General features: G+C 47.1%; 1 protein-coding gene across 4 annotated transcripts in view; it reads right to left on the reverse strand.

Moving 5' to 3' along the window:
- Window positions 1–1,534: 1,534 nt before the first annotated feature.
- The window catches only part of grik5 (glutamate receptor, ionotropic, kainate 5), an 82,349-nt gene continuing 71,616 nt past the window's right edge, over window positions 1,535–12,267 (reverse strand). For 2 of the 4 annotated variants that reach the window (XM_061289272.1, XM_061289273.1), the window contains 8 exons: window positions 11,793–11,906; window positions 11,072–11,181; window positions 10,795–10,968; window positions 9,990–10,155; window positions 8,655–8,880; window positions 8,038–8,166; window positions 7,630–7,796; window positions 1,535–5,110 (listed from right to left, as the gene is read on the reverse strand). In XM_061289272.1, coding sequence (XP_061145256.1) covers window positions 4,496–5,110; window positions 7,630–7,796; window positions 8,038–8,166; window positions 8,655–8,880; window positions 9,990–10,155; window positions 10,795–10,968; window positions 11,072–11,181; window positions 11,793–11,906 — 1,701 coding nt within the window. In that variant the 3' untranslated portion in view covers window positions 1,535–4,495. The other 2 variants (XM_061289274.1, XM_061289275.1) reach the window with 2 other exon arrangements.

The following is a 12,267-nucleotide window of genomic DNA, read 5'->3' on the forward strand; positions in this document are numbered from 1 at the left end:
GGAAAAAAGCCTGTACCCATGTATAATACCCACCCAAATTTTGACTCCTACTTAAGTCCGTAAACGTAAACTTATTTCAGAAAAAAGATCGTCTTTGGGAACAACCGGATGTTATTCTGCCGGTCAGTATCACTGCGCATGCGCTAGCAAACTCGATAGCGAAGAAATGTTTCGGATTTGTGTAGGGTACCTTGTGACAGCAAACGAGCAGGTGATCGAGCAAGCGTCTGATACGTGAGCATTGTGTTCGTATGGAGCGTGTTTGAAAATAACAGCAGAGAAGAAAGGAACAAGGCAAAGTGTTGTGAAATAAAATATTACCTGTAATACGCATTTAGGTGGAGAACTAAAGTCTCGCTCTTTATATAGCTGACGTGTCTTGCGCATCCGTTCTGCGCATCTGTAATGGCGGCCTCCGTATGATATCCGGTTTGCGATGGAGATTAAGAAAACAAACAATATTTGACAATAACACACCATCAAGGATTGCACCATCGCATCAAACGATGTGTCGTCAATTATGAATTTTACTGACTAAGTGTGTTGGGCAGGATGGCTGAATGCGATGCGCGATTGACAACAAACAAGAAGAAAAGTGATTTCAAGTTTTATTTCGAGAGAGATTTTCTTCAAAAAAAAAAGAAAAACTGTACCCATGTATAATGCACTCCCCAGATTTTAGGACAATAAATTACTTAAATTTTGCGCATTATACATGGAAAAAAACGGTAGTTATTTTCCATTTCCAATTTCGCGGACCACCTGCAATACCGCTACAAACCACTAGAGGACCGCGGACCACCGGTTGACAATCCCTGAAGTACTGGAATGTCATTAGTGTGAAGGCCTTCGCCTTCACGCGACTGATATTTTGAATAATTAGGCCAGTGGTTCTTAACCTTGTTGGAGGTACCGAACCCCACCAGTTTCATATGCGCATTCACTGAACCCCTGTTTAGCGAAAAATTAAACAAAAAAATTCAAATCCAAGACATAGATGTTTTTTACTGGTGTGCAAAATGAGCCGTGCATGATCATCACCTTGTTCAAAGAACAAAACCAACACAATGCATGACCTCAACAAATTACATACCTGCAAATCAGTGTGCCTTCGCAAGACCAGTTCAGATATGCATTATCACGAACTTACACAATAAATGTGTGTTCGGACTTCCACAGTGGAGGCTCTGCCGAACCCCTGAGACCGACTCACCGAACCCCTAGGGTTTGATCGAACCCAGCTTAAGAACCACTGAATTAGGCAAACCAACTTAGTCATGGAAAAAAAACAATGAATCAGTTTCAATCAGTTTCATTTGAACCTTCGTATTGATCTGTTGGGATCAATCAATAAGAAAAGGTTATGCGCTGGAAGAATGTGCTACAAGTTGAATTTAAATCATGTTTAAAATGAACGTTTGAAGGTTACCTTTAACAAGACACAACATTTAGCAAAATGTTCACGTAAAGCTTAAAAAACACATAAAACAATTCAGTCAGGTATTTCAATGACAAGCCGTAACTGTCGGTGATGTCTGTTTGAATATTTTTATTGCAAAACAAGTTGGATCTGTCTATGAGCTTTGCACAACGGGGCGGACCAAGGGACTTCATCTCTCCTCTCTCCTGCCGCCATCACCCACACACACAATAAACATCTTGTTCAGCAACAGGAAGAGTGACGACAATGTCGTCAGAATATCCAATAATCCATTTAGCACTAGTATAGAAATATGAAAACAAATTCCATCCAAAAGAAAGAAACAAAAGGAAGAGAGTGCCCGCCCTTTTGCGTGAGTGACCGCCTGAGACTCTTCTGTTTTGTGAGCCTCCCTCCCTCCCTCTTGCATTTCATATTGAGCCCGTAGTTCACAGACGGTATGTTTGATCTTCTTGATAGCTTCATCATGGTGTTGGTTTGATGCCGGCACAGAAATGGAAAGAGAACACAAAAGGCCATCAAACCTACACAAAGAGCACTGTGTGCAAAACGCTCTTGGAGAAGGTGGCTGTTCTCAAAGTGCTGTGATTTGCGGAAAACGGGTTTTGTTTTCTTGACATCCAAGATGAAGCCTACCCTTACACACATTACAACTTTGAACATCTAACATCAGAGAGCAGCATGAGAAGAAAAATTGCCGCACTTTAAGCTCTCGGCCTCTGGTGGACTCGAGATGAGCAACAGCGCACACAGAAGAAGGGAATTTGTAGTACCAAGAATGACCTGACAGAGGCAGCAGAGTGCCACAGGTCATCCAAACTGACAGAAAATCCAAAAAGACAAAGTGGACTGAACAGGAAAAGCTAGGCTAAGTGTTAGCATAGCACAACCAAGGAGTCCATCCTTCAAATAGTTTTTTTTATACTAGCGATTGTTTTCTGAACAGATCGGGCTAAAATAATCGTTGACACTAATCTTTCTGACGATCGGGCCTTTGCTGACGGAAGAGAGACATTCGGTTTTTGTCATCTTGTACTCGGGGACAGGTTTGAAGGATGTCTGTGGTTTGGAAGGGGTTAGGAGACTCGAATTTTGATCAAAGGGTAAAGGATCGACGGCCTTGGGGTCGGTTGTTCTGGGGCAAGGGTAAGGGGTCAGGTATTAAGGTTCAGGCTAGCAGAGGCTTTGGTGAGTAGGCATGATACAGGGGATCAATCTGAGTTGGCGGTGGCATAGTTAGGCTGTCAGATTTTAGAGTTTAAGCGATTAAATTTGAGGGCTTGGCCAACTAGTGACCAGCTCAGTGGCCTAGTGGTAGAGTGTCCGCCCTGAGCCTGGAAGGTTGTGGGTTCAAACAGGTCATACCAAAGACTATAAAAATGGGACCCATTGCCTCCCTGCTTGACACTCAGCATTAAGGGTTGGAATTGGGGGGTTAGATCACCAAATGATTCCCGAGCGCGGCACCGCTGCTGCTCACTGCTCCCCTCTCCCCCAGGGGATGGATTAAAATCACACGGGAATGGGTTAAATGCAGAGGACCAATTTCACCACACCCAGATGTGTGTGTGACGATCATTGGGACTTTTAACTTTAACTACGCCTGCTAACCCATTTAAGGGTAGCAACTTGCTCATGCCGTTGGTGGGAGACCTTTAAAGGGTTTGGCGCTCTTGGTTTCGTGGTTGGCAGGTAATGGTTAAAGGGTTGGCGTTTAGCTTCAGGCCGTTAGCTTAGCAGTCAAGGAGGTCTTGCAGTTCTTTGAAACCGTTTGAAGTTAACCAGATTCCCCCAAATGTGTGACTGGCAGCAACCATGGCAACATCCATTTAGCATAAAAAAACAGACAGACATTGACAGATGTTTAAAATGTCACCGCTATTGAAAGTCAAGCTGAGCAAATGATTTTCACGGGCTGAAGCGGGGACTCGGCTGTTCTGCTTTTGCCTCATCGAGCGAGCGTTCACGTTGCAAACTTTCAAGCGCATCGACCGCTTGAGGGTTTTGCTCAAAACCAAAGTGCCTGTGACATTAACAGCTCGCGATGGAAAAAAACAGAGCGTCGTCGTTTGGCCCCAGCGACTGATAAAAACGTATTCCCTCTGCATCCAGTCAGCGGTATGCCACCATTCCAACGGGCAACGTTCTGACACGCTTCCCCATCGGCCGGGCGAGGGGAGTCGTTAGGCAATCAAAAGCTTGAAACGCTATCGACGATCGCTCTGGCAGACGGCCTCCGAGCCGGACGGCCAAGTCTGGAGCTGCAGTCACAGCTTGCTGGCGTGTGAACAAACCCCTTTTAAAAAGATGCCCAGAATTAAAGGATCAGGACCCATCTAATTGCAGTGGATAAAGTCCTCACTGTTTTTTTAAGCTTCTTTCTGCCATACTTTCTATCTCCCGTGGAAGGGAGCCCGATAAAGAGTGACATTCATTTCCCATTTGGAAGTCTCCCGCTCGACTAACAGAATGCTGCTCGTCACGAGTTCTCCTCACACTCTTTGAAGACGCGCACACACCGGCAAGAATGAACTACAGACCGAAGTCTTCCATCCTTCCGAGAGCGACGAAGGGAGGGACACAAAACTCTCCAACGCAATTAGCCGCAGTCATGTTTCTTGTTGTCGCGAAGCACCGCAATCGTCACATAGAAGGCTTTTAATTGAAGTCCCACTCGAACAAACGGCAACAAAACGAGACAAAAAAATGAACAAAACATGGAATAATCCTTAGGAAGTCTTTCTGTGTTGATTTCAAAGGGCATACAGGTACAACACGTTGTACAGTGAGCAGGGCGGTTAGCTTCCAGGAAGTGTCTGTGGAAGAAAAGAAAAAAATCCTTGCTCACGTGAGGGAAAGAATCAGAAGCTCGATCTGGCCATGAGCACTTCCATCATCAGTCTTTGTCCAAATGGGAGTGCTCAAAAGCGCATGCGAGGCAGGCTTCAAGGTCAACCACACAACGGGTTCCAGTTTACATGGTTTTGTAGCCGCTTTTTTTTTATCCCCCCCCATCCTTTCAACTGACCGTTTTTTTTTTTTTTGGTTCGACTCTCAGGCCTGGTCCCCCAGTAGGTCCGCTTTGTTCAGGTTCTGCTGAAGAGGAATGGGCCGGGCGGTGTGGTGCGGGGGACTATGCAGCCGCCTGGGGCTGGGACCCCCGCCACCCTCGCTGTCCGTATTGGACGAAGACGGGGGAGGCGGCGGGGGCAGCCGCGGCAGGGGCGCCGATGATGGCGGTATCCTGGTGACGGTCGACGCCAAACCGCCGTCTGATCGCAAGCTTTGGATGCGACGGCACTCCTGGCAGATCCTCACGTGGGTGCAACCGCGGCTGGGCAGCATGACTGGGGTGGGCGCCGGTGGGGGAGGTGTGGCGTTGGCGCCGAGGGGCTCTTCCAGGAGCCGCTGCGGACCCGGGCCCAGATCGGGCGGCCCCGCGCCGCCTCCGCCGCCCGTTAGGGGTCCGGCTCCGCTGTAGAGTTTGCCATTGCTGAGGCGCATCTCACGGACCAGGCGTAAGGGCCGTGGGGCTCCCATGGTGATACGGCTGGGGTGGCGCAGGGCCGTTGCCGAGCCGCCGAGCGGGCGCCGGCGGCGCAGTCGGGCGCTCTTCTTACAGGAGACAGCGTTTCGGAATTCGGTGATCATCTCCTGACAGACAGACACCTGAAAGGACAACCGGGTAAGGGGGGCGGGGACAAGGAGGGGAAGGAAAGACGAAAAGGAGGGGAAAGAAAGACAAAGAGTAGGCAGGCGGCGGAACGGGATGCCACACCGATGGGAAAAGCAAAGAAAATGGCGGAAACCAGTCGGGTCCAAAACAATGGACGAACACATTGCAAAAAGAGCAGCGAATGTTGAAAGACAGGAATGAGGGGGAAATGGATTGGATGGGAAGAGTTTCCAAAGAGCAGAGAGAGTTATTACAATCCAGAGACACGGCAACACCCAATGTCGTTTAGTGCAGCCGTTCCCAACCAGTTTTTCACCACAGACCCGCTTCGTCCAATTAGAGTGAAACCTCCTTGATGTCTAATAAAACAAAAAAAAAAATGTCCGTAGCGACGCTGACTTAGGACTAGACATCAGGTGATTATTTCATATGGCGTTCAGCATTCACTCTCTTCGAGTGCCAAAATTTATTTGATTCCAACGTGTTGGGATTATCACATGACTGAGGTTGACAGGCCCGGATGGAGGTACCTGATTTCGAAATAAAACTTATTTGAGGTTCTGCCAATTCATCAAACATTTTGGAGGCTCCAAATGGCACAACAACCCCCACCCCTCACCCTGGAATGGTACCGGTCCGCGACTGAGCGGTTGGGGACGGCTGGTTTAGTTCATGGACACTTCATCATGGCAACGTGGCGCTCAGGCAGCCCGGCCACACACGCGCTCGTCATCACAAACAGCATTCAAAAGAAAAGGTCATGGGCTCACAGAAACAGAAACAGTACTCTTTGTCAGAGAACGCCGACTGATGGACAGATGACAGAGAGAAAGAGAGAGAAAGAGAGAGCAAGAGAGAGAGACGGCGACAGTGAGATGGGGGAGAAGAAGGAGAGGAAGAAGTAATGCAAAAGATGGAAGACCAAGAATACCAGCAGAACGTGAAGCAGGGGCTTCCTTAAAGCATTGGTGTCCAAACATTTTGCAAGGAGGGCCAGATTTAGTAACGTGAAGGGGCCCTGGTACCAAACGCTGCGTGTTCGCTTCTCTCTTGGGGGGGGATGTGCTAATGGGACGTCAAACGCTTTGTGTGGCGGGCTCCAGGCTCCTGTCGCAGTTGGCCCGCGGGCCGTAGTTTGGACACCCCTGCCTTAAAGGATGTCAGATTTACTTGGTACGTCACACAATCATGTCACAGCTCTTTGTTGGCTGAGAGCTAATTTTTTCCGTACGTTAGTTCTCTTGGTGTGTACTGAAGACACATGTTTTCTTAAATAATATGATGCAACATTTTACTCCAAATAACCTCAAAAGTACGAGTCAGAGAAAGTCTCCGGACCCTAGTTTTTGAACCCTTTCTTAAAAGGAGACAGCGACAAAGTTTAAAGTCGGATCACAACGTGGCATTATGTAAGCAATTTGTCAGTAAACAATATTGCTCTTGTGTAGCAGCACGTTTAGTACACAAACAGCTGACATTTTCGCTTAACACTCAGAGATGTGCGCTGACCTTAAAAACAGGCAGGACATGCAAAATGGACGCAAATGGCAGTGGGGAAATTGCTGCCGTTAGCATTTCATTGAGTCTTATGAGAAATCAAACCTGACTACACTAGAAGGAGGGGGGAAAAAAACAAGTAGAGCGCATGATGGGAAGATTTTGATCAATCTGACTTTAAATTGCTGTTTGGACGATACACTGCTAATTAGTAGCGTGTTAGCCTTTCATCCAGTCAAATTAGCATTACTGGTTTTAGTCGTTATGAGGTAAAATCTCTCCCAATATGCCCAATTTATGATGGCTTAAAGCTGCTATGTGAATACAGTAATCCCTCGTTTATCGCGGATAATTGGTTCCAAGACCACCCGCGATATGTGAAAATCCGCGAAGTATTATAATTGTGTGGACACTCCCTGCCTTCTGCTGGCGTGTGGGCAACTTTTGTGCCATTGTTCCTCAATTTAGAAGGTTTATTTTGAATTTGTGTTTTTTTTCTTTTTTGGGGGGGAAAATGGATGGATGGATGAAAATCCGCGATGTAGCGAGGATTACTGCATATTTTAGATTTTTGTGTGGTTTAGACCTCTGAAATATAGCTCATACTCAGGTTTGTGAGGTTAACTATATATTATAGCATTCCACCTCTTTGCATCTCAGCATCAGTTCAAAGATTACTATTATTGTTAGACATAAGAGCTGATGTAAGATCTTACACCCCAAGAAACCTAGTAAGTGTTGTGTGAAAAGGCCTGCCTTAGCATCTTCCATAATCAGGTTGCTATGTTGGCCTCTGTTAGCATGCCAGCTAATAGAATGTTAGCCTTCTATCTTGGCAGGTGTTAGTACTTCTGACTTGCACAATCCCCTCATGTGCACGTAACAGACATGAAGCCCAAATAAAGTGGGACAGCACACACAAATGGAGACAGTTCCGGAAAAGAAACAAACCACTCTAACACACACACACATACACACATAAGAAAAAATGGAAAAAGGGTTGGCGGGAACCTACTGGGGTGTGTCCGCGGGTTCGGCGAGGGCAGGTATGGGGGCATACCTCATCGGTCTCTGCCGAGCGGCGTGTCGACCATACAAACTCCATGATGGCCACAAACACGGCAATGATCAGGCCGCAAATGAGCACCACAAAGATGCCGCCGATGTTCTCCATGCCTAGGCCTGACACAAAGCAAGAAACAGAGAAGGACCGCAAACGTCTCAATGGAAAAACAGTTGCTCGCTTTAAATTGACGGACTTCCAAATGGATCAAGTTTTACTTCTGTGAAATATATCAAATCACTGATCAAGTGAGAAGAAAGTTAGTGTTTGCATGAGAGACAGCTGCCGTTTTGATGGATAGGGAACAAAAGTAAAGATGCTTTTTAATTAATATCAAACAGGATTGATGAGTGGAGTGACCTTTGGCCCGGTGGTCCTCCTCCTTGGGACACTGCCCTCCCTCCCACCACCTCCTCTTCAGGATCTCCAGCCTGTTGTTCTCCTGCAGCTGGAGGATGGCCAGCGTGATCTCGTCTCGAAACGGCGAACCTGGACAATAATGATGAAGAGAGGAAGGAGGAGTGTTTTGACTTTGTCATATAGGGTGAAAATAAATGTTTCGGACATCATGGTCGATATTATGAATTCAATAATTTGTGAAACAGAATTGTAAAAAGTGCTAATACTTGCTGTGTTCAAAAAGAGGTTTAAAAAAGAAAAGGAAAATAGAAACAAATATTTCTATTTATATATCAAGGTACCAATAGCGGCATAGAGTCTGAGTGCATGAGAAATGAGAAAAAATTGAGTTAACCCACTCCAGTTGTTCTTTGCGACTCAATTATGTTCAAACACGAGATGGAAATATAAATTGGCGCCACGCCATTAATTAAAAATGTGAGTGGCTGTTTGGTATGTATATTGGAACGCTTGAAGGTTCTTCTCGTTGATTAAGATTCCAGTGTGCAGATAAACGGGCGTGGAACGCAAAGGCGATAAGCTGACCTACTTGCGCAAGGAGCGGCGGCTTTGCGTACCCAGCGGCATGCCGATGCCGTAGCCCTTGGTGTCCAGCAGGCCTCCAATTTGCGTCAGGTTGCAGTTGAGGCCGCGGTGGTACTCATTCATGGTGCTCTCCATCAGGAAGGCGTACTTGGAGTTTACCACGCGGGCGATGCCCTCCTCCGTGCTCTTGACGAACACGCTGGGCTGCTTGGAGTTCATATAGTTCCACATGCGCTGGTACGTCTGGTAGCGAGAGTTCTAAGGATGGCAACAAAGAGGAGACAGCGGGCACAGAACGTAAACAAGCAGAAATACTATACTATAATACGCATGTGAAAAAAAAAGGCATCGTGACTTTCGAATAGGTCTAAAAGACACACGGGCTAAGATAAGGAAAGACATTGTGCGATAAGCAAAAAGGAGAAAAAGATGCTTGCCGGATAAACGACATTGGAACCCCCGAATGTGAGCGTGTGTGTTTATGAAAATCCAGTGTGAATAAAGACGCGGTGACATCACGGCAGCTAGACGGGGGCGGTCAAGACAAAGCGAGGTTACTCGATGGAACACATTATTCGGCGGCTACATTGAGCAGATGCATTATCTCTTGCGATCCAGGTGGGCGGGGCTGGCAGGGGGTGCCTCAGCATTAAGGGGAAAAAACGTGGCGACACGATGGAGTGTCTGGAGTGTGCCGCGACATTTTGTAGCGGGTTGCATTGGAAGAGGAAACGCGGCGTGTTGGGGAGGGGCGCCAAATGCGTGTCTTTGGAATAATAGTCCACAGTGTCGTTGAAAAAGAAAAAGGAAAGAAAAAGGAAAGTAAAATTCTGAGAACGGCTTCTGATTTCCACGTTCTTTTCTCAGTCACAACACGAAATAAATATTGATCACACTTTCAAATGCTACGATGTTGTGGACTTTGTGCAACACAGACTAGAGGACCACTTCACGCCTGTCAACCCCCAAAACGATTGTCACAATTTACTTTTTTTGCTGTGTTACTCAACACAAGCATTTTGATCACAACACAAGGGAATACAAACGCTTCCAACCTGGCATGCGGCCATCCGCTCACAGAGAAACAAATACGCTCACCTACTCACATTCCCATATGTAAACACACCTACACGCAAAAACACAACATAAACACACGCAGACTCTTGTTACGCAAACACAGATGCCAACACGGATGCCCCGAGGCGCTCGTGGAAACAAACAAAGGCGGCCGTGCCGCCACTTAAATGCCCGTCGCAGCCAATGAAGATAAAGCGGCAGATGTAAGGACAAACATGAAGACAAATGCGTGACGGCACAAAGAGAAACAAAAAACAAAAAACCCAACAGAAACGGAAAAAAGGCCTTACCATGAAGAACGTCATGGTGCTCCCTCCGTGAATGGTCCCGTACTCGATGTTGGTCTGGTCGGCCAAGTCGTCAGGGGACTCGATGGGGACCTCCATCCTCTGCACGGTCAGGAAAGCGGCCAGGTTGGCCGTGTAGGACGAGATGATGATGAGAGTGAACGCCCACCTGGACCGCGGCGGAAACAACGGCCATGGTCACTTAGTGCAAAATGGCTGACTTGGGTGTCTTTGCCTAAAACATCAGTTTCAGCTGCGAACATTGATTAGCTCAGCACATAACTTGCAGTCTTCAGGAAAGCCCTCAAATGAGTTTTCCTGCGAGCATTTACTAAACCGTTTGTCTCGAATCTTACGGCAAGGGAAAAGAAGTGAGCCGCACGTCAGTTAAACGACTGAATGGAGACAATCTGCGCTCGCAATCTAATCCCGGTCCTCCAGTTTGTTTGGAGGATTTGTGGATTCATAATTCATGTTACGGGAAGAGCAAGAATCCTTTAATATCCCACGAGGGTATATTTCATTTAACATTCTGCTTCTAATTTACATGTCATCAAAATGCACACAATTAATCAGACTGTGAATGATATGCGCCCGAGTCGAGTCAGATTGGTAGTTCTAGTCTAGTCTGTCTTGAACTTGCCCTCTATCCAAAGCATCCGTGACAACTAACTAGAGATCTAATACTAACCATACACTTTTCACGCCGGTCTTGGAGCTAGTTAGATTTTTACTGACTTTACGCCCTGGTCTAAAGGGCCGTCCTTAAGTTCTGTTAGCGTGACGCTTAGCTAGCAGGACAACTCACCACACTCCACTGACACATCTGGTGGACAAGGCCCTGGGCATGATTTCTGAGCCCTGCTGCATGAAGCCGCCGACGGGGAACCACAAGCTGTTGCCCAACGTGTACTGGTTCTCAAGCATGTCCCGGCGCTCTCGCAGACACGGGTGAGGGTTGTACCACTCGTAAGGGCTCAGCCTGCTTGAGAGAAGGCAAATCATCACGGGAGTCCGCAGTTTGATCGATAGGCGCGGCAAGGCCAAATGCAAGTGACCCGCGCAAACTGAATGTGGTTGGCGACCTTGCAGCCAAGAAGAGCACACAGCTCACAGCCAGGTAGGCGAGCAGCATGAAGAGCCAGACGGCCGGTGAGAAAGGGTCCAGGAAGGAGAAGTAACCTGGCTTACGACCCTGAAGAGGAAACGGATCAGCGTGGGACGGACAGAAGGGGAGGTACAAAAAGAGGTCAACACAGCGGGGCGGGGCGCTACCATTTTGTATGCCGCCATCCATACTCGCTGCCTTTTGCAATGTCTTTGCTCAAAACCTCATTCGCGATGTAAAGCTGCTAAGACAGAGCGCTCCACAGCATGTGAATGCCTACGACTAATTACAAGGTACAATAGCACAACACTCAAATTAGGCATTTGATTTCTCCCTCGGGACCACCAATGATTAAAAAAAATGCTATGTACTAGCGCACTGGAAAAATCTGACAAAAATTAAGTCAGACCAAAAAAAAAAAAGAAAAAAAGAAAAAATATAAAGACCCAAAAAAATAAGACCAAAAAAGAAAAAATGGAGGAAAAGGGTGTAAACATGACCAAACAGGCATTAGTAACCATTGTAACTGCCTAGAGTCCCTCCCCTTGTCTAGATAATGGAAGGCTGCACCACTGTGGGAGTGGTCACAATCATGGCCAGTCAAAGTGGCTTTTCTCATGGCCTGTAAGCTTTCTAAAGTCAAGTCTAAGCAAACCAATGAAAGCCAGGAATGGGCGTGCCCCGAAAAAGATCCTTACCAGATGAACCCTGTAGAGGATGCTGATCCCCAAGGTCATAAAGGGCTTGGAGAAGTCAATCACTTTCTCCCGCTCCGACGTGATGGTGAAACCCGCCACGGCTAGGTCGGCTTTCTGAAAATAGACCAAATGCAGTGAATAGAGAGCGGCAAATGGAGAAGAAAAAAAAGAGAGAAAAAAAAATCAAAGCAACACAAGTGTTCAGGTGGGTGCGTGTGTCCGCACTCAATCGCAGTGGCACAGCAGCCGCCAGTGCTCGAATGTGCTTGTAGAGACATTTGAAAAGAAAGAAAAAACAGATACAAATGCATCCCTCTCCTCGTTCTATCCATTAAGTAGATGAGGCTAATTGCGAGGAAGCGCAGGCTTGGCAGCTATTTCCACCTGTGCCCCCCCCCCTATTAGAAGCTAATTGATGAACATGGGCCGCTAATCAGAGCCAGCGTTGCCTGGTGGTCGAGTGTGGCGAGCCGGT

The sequence above is a fragment of the Syngnathus typhle genome, linkage group LG10 (genome assembly GCF_033458585.1).
Source record: "Syngnathus typhle isolate RoL2023-S1 ecotype Sweden linkage group LG10, RoL_Styp_1.0, whole genome shotgun sequence".
Classification (NCBI taxonomy): Eukaryota; Metazoa; Chordata; class Actinopteri; order Syngnathiformes; family Syngnathidae; genus Syngnathus; species Syngnathus typhle.